The 16,147-nt window shown below is 46.0% G+C and overlaps 1 protein-coding gene across 1 annotated transcript; it reads right to left on the bottom strand.

Moving 5' to 3' along the window:
• Nucleotides 1-8,643: 8,643 nt before the first annotated feature.
• On the bottom strand, nt 8,644-9,629 carry LOC132797866 (uncharacterized). Its single transcript, XM_060809624.1, has 2 exons — nt 8,989-9,629; nt 8,644-8,914 (listed from the first exon to the last, which is right to left on the bottom strand). The coding sequence occupies exons 1-2, from the start codon at nt 9,498-9,500 to the stop codon at nt 8,644-8,646; spliced, it is 783 nt and encodes a 260-aa protein (XP_060665607.1). The 5' UTR covers nt 9,501-9,629.
• Between the last annotated feature and the right edge of the window lie 6,518 nt (nt 9,630-16,147).

Below are 16,147 nucleotides of genomic sequence, written 5' to 3' on the forward strand. Positions count from 1 at the left end.
ACCCCGTCCCCGGCTTATAAGGCACAACCCTGCTGCCCCAATTCCGCTCCCGGTCACCTTGGCCAGTGTAATTCCTACCGTTCCAGACACAAGGGGACCGAGTGTCTATGACACGACCCATCTCCAGGACTTTCGACTTCAAACGTCCTCTCCAGCCCTCGAGATGGGGTCCGACCCAGACGAACAAGGACCTTCCCCATGGCCTGCAGACATTGCGCCAAGCATTCAAGGATTCCTACAAGAGGAACTCCCCAAGTTTGACGGGATGACCGGAGTAACCTCAATCGCGGAACACATTATTACGCTGCGCGACGAGCGGCCTATCAAACAGCGTTATTTTGCTAAGAACCCAGCCATGCGAAGGATCATCGACGAACAGGTCGATCAATTGCTGGAGGATGGGCTAATCGAGCCTTCCTATAGTCCCCACAGTGCCCCAATCGTACTAGTAAAGAAGAAGAATGGGCAATGGCGGATGTGCGTGGACTACCGACAACTCAACGAGCGATCAGTTCCTGATGCATACCCCCTTCCGAGGATTACCTACATCCTGGAACGCCTAAGACACGCAAAATTCATATCCACGTTGGACCTTAAGAACGGCTACTGGAAGATACCGATGGCGACGGGAAGTCGAGAGGCCACCGCTTTCACCGTGCCAGGACGCGGCCTGTATCAATCAACCTTGGACTCCGTGATCGGAGTCGACATGGAACCTTTTGCCTTCGCATACATGGACGACATTGTGGTGGTCGGGAACTCCCTAGAGGAACACACTAAACACCTTAGAGAAGTGTTCAAAAGGCTCCGGCGGGCGAACTTACGTATAAACCAGGAAAAGTGTGCATTCTTCCAGCGGAAAATAACCTACTTAGGGCATGTGATCAGTGAGGAGGGGATTCACACGGATCCCAGCAAGGTGGCAGCTGTCCGCGAATTAATTCCCCCGTCGAACTTGAAAGAATTACGCCAGTGCATCGGCATGGCGTCTTGGTACCGCAGATTTGTTCCTAACTTTGCTACGGTGGTGCAACCCATGTCACAACTCCTCAAAAAGGTGCGAAAGTGGACATGGGGCGAAGAGCAGCAGGCCGCGTTCGACGAACCAAAACTCTTTTGACCACTGCCCCTGTGCTAGCGTGCCCGGACTGCCACGTGCAGTTCGTGCTACAAACTGACGCTAGCAACGTAGGAATCGGAGCAGTCCTGACCCAAGAAATCGACGGTCAAGAACGTGTGATATCCAACGTTAGCCGACGGCTCAACAAAGCGGAGGAGAACTACTCCGCCACCGAGAAGGAATGGGCCATAAGGAAACTTCGTTGTTATCTGGAGGGTTACCGATTCGAGGTCGTCACCGACCATCTGGCACTCAAGTGGTTAAATTCACTTGATTCACCACATGGACGTGTGGCACGTTGGGCTTTAGAGCTGCAACAATATCAATACGACGTGCGATATCGACCCGGAAAGCAGAACGTAGTCGCCGACGCTCTTTCCCGACAACCCCTTACCAGGCTGGCGATGTTAAAGGAGGAGGCCCAACCTTGTTCGTGGTTGTCCCGGCGCATTCAACAGGTGAGTGAGGAACCACAACGCTACCCGGATTATACCATCAGGGACGGGCAACTGTTCCGGCACATCGTGCATCGGTCCGATGACTTCGACGACGTTACATGGAAGTTGTGCGTACCCCGGGCCTTGCGACCTCGCGTTCTCCACGAGTGTCATGGCCAACCAGCTGCCGGCCACTTAGGAGTACGTAAGACTATTCTTCGAATCAGTCAGCGGTACTACTGGCCAGGGATGCATCGGGACGTCAAGAAGCACGTCCGACAATGCCTGAGTTGCCAAAAATTCAAGGCATCACAGCAGAAGCCTGCTGGACCCATGCATACCCGGTCCGCAGAAGAACCCTTCGCCGTCATTAGAGCCGATTTCGTCAGCCCACTTCCTCGTTCCAAGCATGGTAACACTATGCTCCTCGTTTTCTTTGACTTGTTTTCCAACTAGTGCCACTACTGCGAGCCTTCAGCGTGCGTTCCGAGAACGTATCATCGCTCATTTCGGGGCCCGCGACGTTTCGTGTGTGACAATGGGACGCAATTCACTAGCCGGTCTTTCAAGGCATTTCTAAAAAATCGCCGGGTTCGACCTACAACACACTGCTCCCTATTCGCCACATGAAAATCCAACGGAACGAGCCAACCGGACGATTAAGACCATGATCTCGCAACTAATCGACGGACAGCAGAACCAATGGGATGAGTTACTTCCAGAGATCACACTAGCTATCAATTCCAGCGTCTCCGAGTCCACCGGCTACAGTCCAGCATTCCTAGTACAGGGTAGGGAGCCACGATTTCCCGGAGGATTATATGACGAGGTGACACCAGAGGCCCCCGGCGAACTAGAAGACCCCGGCAATAAGTCAAAAAAGACTGCAGGAGATCTTTACAATCGTACGCGGAAACCTGAACCAAGCGAGCCATGACCAGAGTCGGCATTACAACCTACGCCGGAGGCAATGGCGACCTACTTTGGGCGGAAAGGTGCTTTTGCGGCAGCACCATCTCTCCAACGCTGCCGACGGTTTCGCAGCAAAACTAGCTCCGAAATTCGATGGCCCGTACGTAGTAAAGAAGTTCATTGCAGCAAACATCGTCCGCTTACAACACACAACCAAAGAAGAGTAGCTAACATTGCCGATCTCCGGGAGTTCCAGGAGCAGAGGCCTGACTCCGAGGCCGAAGACTACGAGAGCCACACGTCGGGAACCGCGATCAAACCCTGATCCTATCCCTCCGACCACAATTTCCTCAGTCGCCCTACTAATAATCTCACTACTTTTCTTAATCATTACAGAACATGGAACCTATCGATCTCACCTTTTCTTCTCCGCCACGCGACTACGCTGGCGATGCACCCCCTATGACGCCGGATCGTGCGGAGCAGCGCTACTCCCCGTGCCCTGAGGATGCACCCCGGATGTCGCCTGATAGTGGGGAACCGTACTACACCCCGTGGGACAAGGATGACCCCCTGTACTTGGCTAGCCTACGAGCCAGATACAACCCCGCCAGCGAGGGGGAATCGGAGGAGGAGAGGCCCTACGAGGAGGACGATGCATCCGAACAGGAAGAGAGCAGCGAGGCGGAAGAGCTTTTTTCTCGGCTCCCACCAGGCGCTTGGTCACCCAGGCCCAGACAACGCCGCGACCCGCGACTAGGGCGTGGGGTGTATGGTCGACGAACCATTTTTCATCGAGGAAGTAGACCGTACGGTAACATACGAGCCGGCCATCCGCCCATGGGGAATGCGGGTAACCCGTATTGACCGGGCGGTGGTGGATGTTATCCTCCCTCCAGGGGAAACCCCCACCTCCTACTTTGAGCTGCCGGAACGCTGGAATTATCGGGGGCCAGCGATCGCTGACCGCCCAGTTCCACCACCCTACTTCCCGCAAGCCTTTCGACGCCCTATGACACCGATCCTATGCCGACTGGAGGAAATGGATGTGTCCGACCCCGACAGGTTCCCCCTCCCCATGTCTTCCTACGACCCCCCGCAAGAAGGTCCACGCTGGGAGTCTGCGTCGTCGGACGACGAGCCGGACGGGCCTCGGTTCCGCCGGCAGTACGCGAGGACATCCCCAGTCAACGAGGAGTCCGACCCTCTCGCCGACCTGCTGGAGGTCTTGGGGCAGGACTTGGTGCCGTTGGAAGAGGATGAGAAACAAACCCTGATGGCCGAGGTAGCCCTAGGAAGCGAGCTGGTAGGGAAGGGAAGGTGGAAAGTGGGGAAGGTGGAAACGCCCCAACGTAAACTACCCCGGGGCCTGGTTGAGGAGGTCCGCGGCAGCGAGGGGCGAGGAATCAGGACAAGGTTCACTCATACTTACCTGGACACCACCTACCAGGTGAACCGGACTAAAACCGGACGTATCCGGATTTTTATTCGCCCGGCGGGAAAGGGGCGAGTGTGACGCTCCATACTGCGCCACAAAAATAAACAATAGCCCAAAACGTATATACCAGAGTTTTTCTCTCATACATGGTCACTCACCCAGCTGTGCTGAGTTAACAGCGCAAGTACAACGCAAAGAGAGATTACAGAGCATGCGCAACGCAAATATGAGCCAAGCAAGTTAACAGCGCATGTGCAACGCAAAGAGAGTTCACAGAGCATGCGCAACGCAAATATGAGCCTAGCAAGTTGACAGCGCAAGTGCAACGCAAAGGGAGTTAACAGCGCAAGTGCAACGCAAAGCGAGTTAACAGCGCATGCACAAATTTAGGAAAAGAAAGTAAAAGCGAGTTGGCAGAGCCAAGACCTTGACCTAGATAAAAAGGCGAGAGTAGGAGGAGCGGATCTCTCACTCTGATAAGAACTTGCCAGTGCGTAACACTTTTACCCGCGAGAGTCATAAAGAAAAAGTCTAGAACCACGTGCCAAGTATACATCGAACAGTTCCATCACGCAACACACGAATACTTTAAAGGTACGTTCATGCTGAACGCTTGATACCCATTTACACTTTAATTATTCCCTTTTGCTCCCCGTTCAACACATGCGATTACGCATAGCCATTAGCATAGTCATTGTATTAACCCCCTTCGAGTGCGACAACGCACTAACACAACCACACTAACGATATACGCTAGATATTGTTTTTCTTTTCGCCGCGTCTTTCGCTCGTCGTTGTTTACCTTTTCACACAACGCACATATTTTTCCCCGTTCACCGTAGTAGTGTGATTACAGATTACTACAGTCGACGCTGAAAAAGTGTGTACAGTGTGACTGTGCCAGTGTGATCACACGCCAGCATTTGTCTCACTCATACTGTGTGCCTCGTCTTTTCCCGTAGTGCTTGTGCAAAGCAAAGTGCCCGTTCGCGGTAACAGTAGTACAGTCAACACTGTAATAGTGTGTATAGTGCGGCCGTGTCAGTGTGATTACACACCAATACTCGCCTCACCTACACCGTACATCCCGGTTACGATTCTCCGCGAGGTATACCTAACTCCCGCTAGCCGTAATAGTGTGACTACAAACTATTATAGTCGGCGCCGGAACAGTGTGTACGGTGTGATTGGGCAGTGTGATTACACACTCACAACCATTTCACCCACACCGCGTGCCCCGTTTTTCATACCATTTGCACAAAACCCCAGTTTCTTCCCGTTAGCTGTAGTAGTGTGACTACAAACTACTACAGTCGACGCCGGAACAGCGTGTACAGGGTAATTGGGCCAGTCTGATTACACACTCACAACCATTTCACCCACGCCGCGTGCCCCGTTTTCCATATTCTTCGCACGAACCACAACTCTTCCCGTTTAGCTGTAGTAGGGTGACTACAACCACTACAGTCGACGCCGAAAAGTGTGTACAGTGCTGCATAGTCGGTGTGCTTCACACTGACTTCCGTGACAACTTCCCCCGTATAACAACCCTATCGACGTTGGACCCGAGAACAACCCCAGAAACAGAAATATTTACATCATTGTTGACAAATCTGTTGCCAGAGAAATAACAAATAAAAAATAAACAACGTTACAAATTGAAAACTCCTGTCTTTTCTTTACATCTTGATCTCCATTTGCCTACGAAGATCGTCTCACACCTTGAGATACTCGACTTGTAGGGTTTCAGCAAACATAAATTTCTTATTTCAATCCCTGGATAGCGCTAGCTACCTCGGCGTTGTGACGGTTCGTTACAATATATATACAATAAGAACTATAGTAATTGTCATCCCCGAAAATTTGGTTGGGATCAGATAAAAATTGTGGAAGTTATTAAAGAAATACTTATTGTATGGGCAAAAACGCCTGCTTCATGCTCGCCTATATTGGTATGTGTATGCATGTGTAGTTTTGCAACGCAGATAAACACGCCAACAATTGCTGGTGGTTTAGATGCTTAGAGTTAAATAGCGGCTTCATAAGCATTGCGATAGCTCTGTTGGTAGAGTGCAAGCCCATCCTAGCATGTAAAGTAGGAGGGCTCTAAATTATGTGTTCGAAAAGGCACATAATTAAGAGCATTTTCTGAGCGAATTTGGCTGTTGCTCCACATAGGCTCAAAAAGAGCTCATATGTGTGAGCTGCCGTAAGTAATTACAAAGTAAAAATACCGCTTAAAATAACGGTATGCAGATCGCTTAGCGCAAAATGTTCGAAAATTGACAATTTTAGTTAGTGTGAGTGCTTAAAATTAAATTAAAGAAAGTGTTTCAACTGAAATTTAAAACAAAAAGTGCTTAAAAAAAGTGTAACGATGTGTTTAAAATGTAAAGCAAAAATGAGTGTCCAGAGATCAAGCCGGCCTGAGTGTAAAAAAATAATAAATGCCCTGAAGGCAAAGAATCGACGCTGTGAGGAGCCTCTGCCAACAGAGCTGGACGTCATCAATGAACCAGGACCAATGAATTCCGGACCTATTTTGGAGCAAAATTATCGTCACTTGTAACCGAGAAACAGAAAGCGTGGTAAGCGAAGAACAAATTTTTGTGAAATTTTTACAAAAACTAATCTATTTTACTTGAATTTATAGTGAACAATATTGGTGGAGTTGGTGGCAAAGTGCTTGCGTAATAGACAAGTTAATTAAAAGTAAGTTAACTGAAATATAAATAATTTTATGCAAAATGCATACACATATATGTATATGACAATACTTTTGCGTTTTAGCATCTTCCACGGCGTCCGAGAGGATCTTCAGCAAAGCTGGCCAAGTCATTATTGAGCGCAGGAGCTCTCTCAAACCAAAAATAGTTAACGTGTCGTTATGTTTGAACAAAAACAGCTTCCTTTATGATCTCAATTAAATAAGTTAAATTTAAACGGCGATAATCGATTATAATCGATTTTTCATCCCAAAATATCGACAACATCGATTGTGGCCAACATCGATGTTTTTCCAGCTCTAATACTTCAGTGATAGTAGCATAGCTTGCAAATAACTGTCGACCGTTATTTTTCTTGTGCTCTCGTTGCGAGCACAACCGAAAAAGTTCATACTCTCTCGCTCTCGCTCTGAGCAAGACAGTTTTGCTGTCTTCATTTCTGTTTTCTGTTGAGCGCTTTTCGTTGAGCTCTTTTTATTTCGGTCGTTCAATGAGCAGTGCGTAAAGAGCAGAACGAGAAACGCTCGCACAAAGAGAGTCAGCAAAAGACCGATTGACCGAAAAACTCAACGCAAACGGTCTTTTTCTTCTTCTTCTTCTTACTTTCGTTGTTGTTGCAATTAATATATTTTGTATGCAAAACGAACGCTTGTGAATGTATACCAATACATATGCAAAGAAATAATACAATTTGATTATTAGAACAATTTAATTTTATTTTCAAATATTTTTGTTAACAAGTTTCATTTAGATTCCATATTCCATATAACAAAATGCTATTAAAAAAGAAAAAAAATTCAGACAATGTTGTTTTTAAATTTTTTTGTTGTTTTTTTATATATTATACATATATATATTTTTGTAACATATTATGTATTAAGCTTTACAACTAGTAAGGAGTTTAGATTTTCTGCACTAATCGAACTTCTTCGTTCACTTAATATAAAGTGTAGTGCTGAGAATGCCCGTTCGACGGACACTTGAGTTGCAGGTGTAGCCAGCACAACCTGCGCTAGTGCACTTATATGAGGAATCTTAAGTTGCAAATCATTAAAAAAATCCAATATATTTGAATTTAATGGCAGGCGACCGAATGTTACGTCGAAGTTTTCGATGTCAGCATAAATTTTGGCAAGTTTTGTAGAAACAGGATCTTTTTTGCTTTCTGAAACTGTCTGCAAATCGTCCAAAAATGCCGAGAACAGCGACTTCTCTTCAGATGAGGATGCGGTTGAAAGCACTGACGAGACAGGGGAAGCAAACATCTCTTCATGCACAGGAGTCTCGAGCGCTGGAACATTTCGTGTTTGTGCCTTAAATAATAAAGCGATAATAAGTAAAAAATGTTTTTTGGATTTTAGTTTAGTACAAGTATTAGTTTTTGACGAAGACAATTTTAATTAGTTTCTCAAAACTACAACATAAACAAAACAGGACCCAAATTTCAAACATTCTACGACATACAGCTTACTTCTTTCAACTCATATAAACGAAAAGCTGTTTTTTTCAAATTTGCCTTTGCTAACGATTTCTGGTAGTTCGACAACATACAATTTACCCGAGGATCCATGTAAATCGCTGCCAACAATGCATCATTTTCTAACAATTTTGTCTCTCTTATTTTTATCTGTGCCGATAGTTTTTTTTTAATTAAATTGTAGCTATTCTCGCATTTCAATTTAAGTTCCATCCATACTACGAAGAACTCACTATAAACTAAATCTTTGTCTTGTAGCTTTAAAGTTGCCTGGTATGTGTCACTGAAAGCGTCAATGTATATTATATTAGACTGCGTTGCCAGGAAATCCTTTAAGTCCAATAATTTCTTTAGCATTAAATACGTTGAATTCCACCTTGTAGCAACGTCGAGCGATGGTATGTTTTTCTCATTTTCAATTAAGACACGTCTGCATAGATTTTATAAATATTATGTATATATAATATATATATATATAAATATATATATATATATATATAAAAACAAATTTTTGTATATGTATAACTTATATATTACCTATATGTTTCTGTGCGCAGCGATTTGCATAATGTGCGACAGGCACTTATTTTATCGGCGATCTCCTTTGTTCTATTTACATCAAATACGCACAGTTGCAGAGTGTGTGCTGCACATCTCACTAGGTGTATATTAGCCAGTTCAATAGAATCCAGTTCATTCAGAAGATTCTCACTTTCTATGTCTTCTTCATAAAGGGATTCCTCTGTCGCATCATTTAATACCTGGACGGCTTTTATCATGTTTCGCCCATTATCAGACGTAATGCTGTGTACATGAATATGAAATTTAAAAAAAAACAAATCACATATTTTAAAAATTGTATGTAATTCAATCTTTACCTGTAGATCTGATCAAGTGATATGTCATAATCATCTAAGATTTCTAGAATTTTATTCTTCATATATATTCCAGTATGAGATTCCCCGAGCTCAATCATGCCCAAGGTCTTCACAACAATCTCGGTTTTAGCCAGGCTTGCGTGGATCATTTGCAAATTAATTCCCAGAATAGCTTTATCCATTCTGGTCGCAACATCGATTTTCAGCGACACCAGCTTTCCCTTTGCAAGTGCCCTTATATTTTCCTTGACAAACTGCTCTTTGACTGACACAAAATTCATAATATTTCTCGACGTTACAGAGTTCATGCCAAGTGCATTATATATTGGATCCATTATTTCGTTGAACCCTTCACTGTCTAGAAATTTGAATGGTTTTCCGTCTGTGGTTACAATTTTGATCAAAGAAGAAACAATTGCTTTTTCACTAGTTTGATACGATATTCTTCGTTTTTCTTCGCATTGTGTTAACTTTGTATATCCAGAATTATTCCACTCATTGAAAATGTCCATATGCTTAGTTGTTAAGTGCCGTCTTAAATTTGTGGAATGATTACCGGACAATTTAATACCACAAACATTACAAATTGATTTGTTCTCGTCCAAATTAAATTTAAAGAATTGGTGCACATTTTTATTCGAATCTCTTCCCATTTTACAATAACAATTATTTCGCAACTTCACACACTCAATTCACGATCGCAATTAAACGTTTAACGATTTGCTTGCCTATGCGTGTGAATGTATACCAATACACACGCAAAAGACTTTTATTTTCACTGAATACGACAAAACGGTCTTGGAACAACCGAAACAAAACAGAATAGAAAAAAACGGTTTCGCTCTGAGCGCGAGCGAGATCATTCGAGAACCCACGAAACGGTTGCTCTCTGAGTCTTTTCGTAAAGAGTCAGAGAGAGACACATATTTGCGAACAACGAGAAACGGTCGACAGTTATTTGCAAGCTCTGGATAGTAGTCACTTAGAGGTGGGCGCGGGCCTGTATTTTGAGGCCCGGGCCCGCACGAAAACAAACTCTTTTTTTGAGAGGCCCGGCCCGGCCGAACACGAAACTTATTTACACATATAAGGAAATTCAAAAGACATGTAATTTATATATACATATATATATTTATTAAGGTATTTATTGTTATGTATTTATTATTATTATTGTTATGTATTTAATAAAAAACAAATTAATTCATATTTTTATTTAAAAATAAAATTTTGTCTAAATTTTTGCTCTTTAGCCTAGTGCGTTTTTGAGAAAAGCCTTTCGCTCGTTGACGAACTGGCTGGAATAGCCAGAATGGTCCTAGCTAATTTGGAAAGGTATTTCAAATCCCTTGCATTTTTCCAGAATTCTAAAATATGGGTGCCAGGAGCTACTGGATAGGCCAAATATTTATCAAGCTCTATGTCAATATCGCTTTTTTTTTCTCAACTTTTCGTTTTTTTACATAACTTAAGTCTAAAAATTCAGCAAAGAGTCCACTTTCAGAATTATTTGGGTTTATGTTATTAGTCATCATGTCATCAAGGCTACTATTTTTATGATCTCCTACAAATTCGGAGAGCATTGCTCTCACCGTAGCTAAGACATTTTCTTTTTTTTTCCTCTGAGAGGAAATTCATCTCCTTATAAGGAGGGTTCAAGTAAAGCCCAACCAAATGAGCGATTGCCGGAAGAAACCTGACTTCTAATGCGCTAAGGGTCATTGTTTTAAGCTCACTTATTATTTGGGAATCAAGTGAGCTAGTTCTGCAAAGTTTACATAGTTTTTCAGACCACAATGCAAATATTTGCATTGTTGGTTCTTTGTCAGAACTAAGTGCTTCAGAGCAGTCCTTAAAAGGTTTTAAGAAGCCTAAAAGTAATGCAAAATCCAAACTACTAATCCGCTGTAGCTCATCTTTTTTAAGTAAAAGAGTTTTCATTTCCTCTTTTACATCAAATATACTCAAGAGCATAAAAAATTTAGAGTTCCAGCGTGTTTTAACTTGCTGTTTCAGCGTTTTGGAAAGCTTACTGTTAAGCTGAGAATGTTTAAAATATTTAACTAAAGATTTACAGCAATCTACTAAGGCCTTCACTTCTAAAATAGGATTTTTCTCAATCACGTCATCCATGACCAGGTTTAGATTGTGACAAGCACAAGATAGGCGCTTGAAGCTTTTAAATGCCGCAACGACATTTGCACCATTGTCAGTAACAAACAGAGTTCGATCCATAGTTTCAAGTCTGCTGAAATCATGCAAAATTTCCTGAACATTTTTGAGAATATTTTCTCCAGTTTTCTTCTCGTCCAAGAACTCCCTGATACCTGTAAAAGGTACACAAGTAAGTTAAATGCTTCATAAACATTATTAAAGAAATATGTAAGTATGAACATGTACATTATATGTAATCGTAAACAAAAATATATTATAAAATTTGATTTATATTAGTACCTAAAAGAGCGACGTTCAGTCGGAAGCTATCATCCACATAGTGAGCAGTCAGCGATATGAAATTTCGCTGCGTATAGTCGTCACTCCACATGTCGGTCGTGTATGCCAGTTGTTGGTCTTTCAAACTTATGATAAGTTGAGTCTTCAACGTTTCGTACTTTTTCTCCATGTTGGTAGTGCTTAACACTTTACGGGATATAACCAAATCATCAAAAGATTGCCTTCCAAATTCTGCTCCTATGTTGAGAAGCGCTTGGCTATATTCCCGGAAGCCGCTACCTACCAATTCACAAAAAAAGCACGTGTAATGGGAATAGAACTTACCTTCGGTAATATTGAAAGGGTGCAAGTCTTTTGCAACTAAGGCTAGCTGCTTTCGAGCTAAAGAATCCCGAAATCGCGTCGAAACAACTTTTTTGGTAAAAATGTCCAATTTGGGCTGTGACTCGTCTTGTTGAGACATGCACTTATGGCGGCTGAGGGTGCCCGTGCCTTGTTTCGAATTATGCACCAGCACAGTCTTACAGCTCCGGCAGCACACAAAATCTACATTATTGCCATTATAATTAATGCAATAGAAAAGCTTCCAAACTTCACTCCTGCCCTTTTCATTTTGAATAAGCTTTACACATTCACTTTTTTTATTTACAGCGTCCTGAATTGTTTGTCGCGACATATTTTAATTTTCACAGATTTTGTAATTTCACCACAATTGTAATTTCACCGCCAATTTTTAATTAGTGGTGTGCAAACAAGTAAAATATTGTATTAGCAAATCGATAGTAGCATCGATAAGCAATTAAAATGCGATTAATGACGGTTCCAATTCGATCAAATCAAAATTTTTTTCGGGCCTATTTCGGGCTTTAACGGGCCGGGCCATTTTTCTAAAGCCCGGGCCCGCACAAAGCCCGTACGAATCTTAATTTTAAGGCCCGGGCCCGCCCGAACCCGCTCCGGGGCTGTGTAAGCCCGCGGGCCACGAAAAAAAGCCCGGCCCGTGCCCACCTCTAGACCATACACCCCACGCCCTAGTCGCGGGTCGCGGCGTTGTCTGGGCCTGGGTGACCAAGCGCCTGGTGGGAGCCGAGAAAAAAGCTCTTCCGCCTCGCTGCTCTCCTCCTGTTCGGATGCATCGTCCTCCTCGTAGGGCCTCTCCTCCTCCGATTCCCCCTCGCTGGCGGGGTTGTACGTAGCTCGTAGGCCAGCCAAGTACAGAGGGTCATCTTCGGGCCACGGGCAGTAGTACAGCTCCCCACTATCAGGCGTCATCCGGGGTGCATCCTCGGGGCACGGGGAATAGTGTGGCTCCGCACGATCAGGCGTCATCCGGGGTGCATTGCCAGCGTAGTCGCGTGGCGGAGAAGAAAGGGTGAAATCGATCTCTTCCATGTTCTGTAATGATTAAGAAAAGTAGTGAGATTATTGGTGGAGCGACGGAGGAAGTTGTGGTCGGAGGGATAGGATCAGGGTTTGATCGCGGTTCTCGACGTACGGTTCTCGTAGTTTTCGGCCTCGGACTCGGGTCTCTACTCCTGGAACTCCCGGAGATCGGCAATGTTAGCTACTCTTCTTTGGTTGTGTGTTGTAAGCGGACGATGTTTGCTGCAATGAACTTCTTTACTACGTACGGGCCATCGAATTTCGGAGCTAGCTTTGCTGCGAAACCGTCGGCAGCGTTGGAGAGATGGTGCTGCCGCAAAAGCACCTTTCCGCCCAAAGTAGGTCCCCTTTGCCTCCGGCGTAGATTGTAATGCCGACTCTGGTCATGGCTCGCTTGGTTCAGGTTTCCTCGTACGATTGATCTCCTGCAGTCTTTTTGACTTATTGTCGGGGTCTTCTAGTTCGCCGGGGGCCTCTGGTGTCACCTCGTCATATAATCCTCCGGGAAGTCGTGGCTCCCTACCCTGTACTAGGAAAGCTGGACTGTAGCCGGTGGACTCGGAGACGCTGGAATTGATAGCTAGTGTGATCTCTGGAAGTAACTCATCCCATTGGTTCTGGTCCGTCGATTAGTTGCGAGATCATGGTCTTAACTGTCCGGTTGGCTCGTTCCGTTGGGTTCTCATGTGGCGAAAAGGGAGCAGTGTGTTGTAGGTCTACTCCGGCGGTTTTTAGGAATGCCTTGAAGGACCGGCTAGTGAATTGCGTCCCATTGTCACATACGAAACGTCGCGGACCCCGAAATGAGCGATGATACGTTCTCGGAACGCACGCTGAAGGCTCGCAATAGTGGCACGTCGTAGTGGCACTAGTTGCAAGACAAGTCAAAGAAAACGAGGAGCATAGTGTTACCTTGCTTGGAACGAGGAAGTGGGCCGACGAAATCGGCTCCAATGACGGCGAAGGGTTCTTCTGCGGACCGGGTATGCATGGGTCCGGCAGGCTTCTGCTGTGATGTCTTGAATTTTTGACAGCTCAAGCATTGTCAGACGTGCTTCTTGACGTCCCGATGCATCCCTGGCCAGTAGTACTGCTGACTGATTCGAAGAATAGTCTTACGTACTCCTAAGTGGCCGTCAGGTGGTTGGCCATGACACTCGTGGAGAACGCGAGGTCGCAAGGCCCGGGGTACGCACAACTTCCATGTAACGTCGTCGAAGTCATCGGACCGATGCACGATGTGCCGGAACAGTTGCCCGTCCCTGATGGTATAATCCGGGTAGCGTTGTGGTTCCTCACTCACCTGTTGAATGCGCCGGGATAACCAAGAACAAGGTTGGGCCTCCTCCTTTAACATGGCCAGCCTGGTAAGGGGTTGTCGAGAAAGGACGTCGGCGACTACGTTCTGCTTTCCGGGTCGATATCGCACGTCGTATTGATATTGTTGCAGCTCTAAAGCCCAACGTGCCACATGTCCATGTGGTGACTCAAGTGAGTTTAACCACTTGAGTGCCAGATGGTCGGTGACGACCTCGAATCGGTAACCCTCCAGATAACAACGAAGTTTCCTTATGGCCCACTCCTTCTCGGTGGCGGAGTAGTTCTCCTCCGCTTTGTTGAGCCGTCGGCTAACGTTGGATATCACACGTTCTTGACCGTCGATTTCTTGGGTCAGGACTGCTCCGATTCCTACGTTGCTAGCGTCAGTTTGTAGCACGAACTGCACGTGGCAGTCCGGGCACGCTAGCACAGGGGCAGTGGTCAAAAGAGTTTTTGGTTCGTCGAACGCGGCCTGCTGCTCTTCGCCCCATGTCCACTTTCGCCCCTTTTTGAGGAGTTGTGACATGGGTTGCACCACCGTAGCAAAGTTAGGAACAAATCTGCGGTACCAAGACGCCATGCCGATGCACTGGCGTAATTCTTTCAAGTTCGACGGGGGGAATTAATTCGCGGACAGCTGCAACCTTGCTGGGATCCGTGTGAATCCCCTCCTCACTGATCACATGCCCTAAGTAGGTTATTTTCCGCTGAAAGAATGCACACTTTTCCTGGTTTATACGTAAGTTCGCCCGCCGGAGCCTTTTGAACACTTCTCTAAGGTGTTTAGTGTGTTCCTCTAGGGAGTTCCCGACCACCACAATGTCGTCCATGTATGCGAAGGCAAAAAGGTTCCATGTCGACTCCGATCACGGAGTCCAAGGTTGATTGATACAGGCCGCGTCCTGGCACGGTGAAAGCGGTGGCCTCTCGACTTCCCGTCGCCATCGGTATCTTCCAGTAGCCGTTCTTAAGGTCCAACGTGGATATGAATTTTGCGTGTCTTAGGCGTTCCAGGATGTAGGTAATCCTCGGAAGGGGGTATGCATCAGGAACTGATCGCTCGTTGAGTTGTCGGTAGTCCACGCACATCCGCCATTGCCCATTCTTCTTCTTTACTAGTACGATTGGGGCACTGTGGGGACTATAGGAAGGCTCGATTAGCCCATCCTCCAGCAATTGATCGACCTGTTCGTCGATGATCCTTCGCATGGCTGGGTTCTTAGCAAAATAACGCTGTTTGATAGGCCGCTCGTCGCGCAGCGTTATAATATGTTCCGCGATTGAGGTTACTCCAGTCATCCCGTCAAACTTGGGGAGTTCCTCTTGTAGGAATCCTTGAATGCTTGGCGCAATGTCTGCAGGCCATGGGGAAGGTCCTTGTTCGTCTGGGTCGGACCCCATCTCGAGGGCTGGAGAGGACGTTTGAAGTCGAAAGTCCTGGAGATGGGTCGTGTCATAGACACTCGGTCCCCTTGTGTCCGGAACGGCAGGAATTACACTGTACAAGGTGACCGGGTGCGGAATTGAGGCAGCGGGGCTGTGCCTTGTAAGCCGGGGACGGGGTCTAGGAGTCGGTCGGGGCATTGGATCTGCCTCTACGCATGTTCGTTTCCGTGGAACTGGAGAAGGGGGTGTCGCCAGGATAGGCTCGGAGTGCGAAGCTTGATGGCACAAAGGTGTTTTCATCGGTGCTAACGAGGTATCTAAACGAATCTGGGCTGTACCGCAGCAAATCGTTGTCTCTGTGGAGCAGAGGAAATCTAGGCCCAGTATCACGGGCTCAAGATTATGTGGCAGGACTAGGAAGGCTATGCGAACTTCTCGATTCTCCAGGCGGACACGCGCTGTGAGCGTCTTCGTGACCTCCCGAACGGAGCCGTCGGCGAGACGAATTCGCGAATCCCTAGCCAATGTGTTCTCGGGGGGTGCTAAGTCGTGCGGCCAACTCTTCATTGATGAAACTCGTGGTGGCACCGGTATCCACAGTTCCCTCGGTGGGCATGCC

Source organism: Drosophila nasuta, unplaced genomic scaffold, assembly GCF_023558535.2.
Source record: "Drosophila nasuta strain 15112-1781.00 unplaced genomic scaffold, ASM2355853v1 ctg28_pilon, whole genome shotgun sequence".
Classification (NCBI taxonomy): Eukaryota; Metazoa; Arthropoda; class Insecta; order Diptera; family Drosophilidae; genus Drosophila; species Drosophila nasuta.

Excerpts from the sequence above, each read along its gene's own strand:
- LOC132797866 (XM_060809624.1), bottom strand. The coding sequence starts at position 9,500 with ATGGACATTTTCAATGAGTGGAATAATTCTGGATATACAAAGTTAACA. Across the intron at positions 8,915-8,988 it reads TCACTTGATCAGATCTACAG|CATTACGTCTGATAATGGGC; the intron begins GTAAAGATTGAA and ends TCATGTACACAG.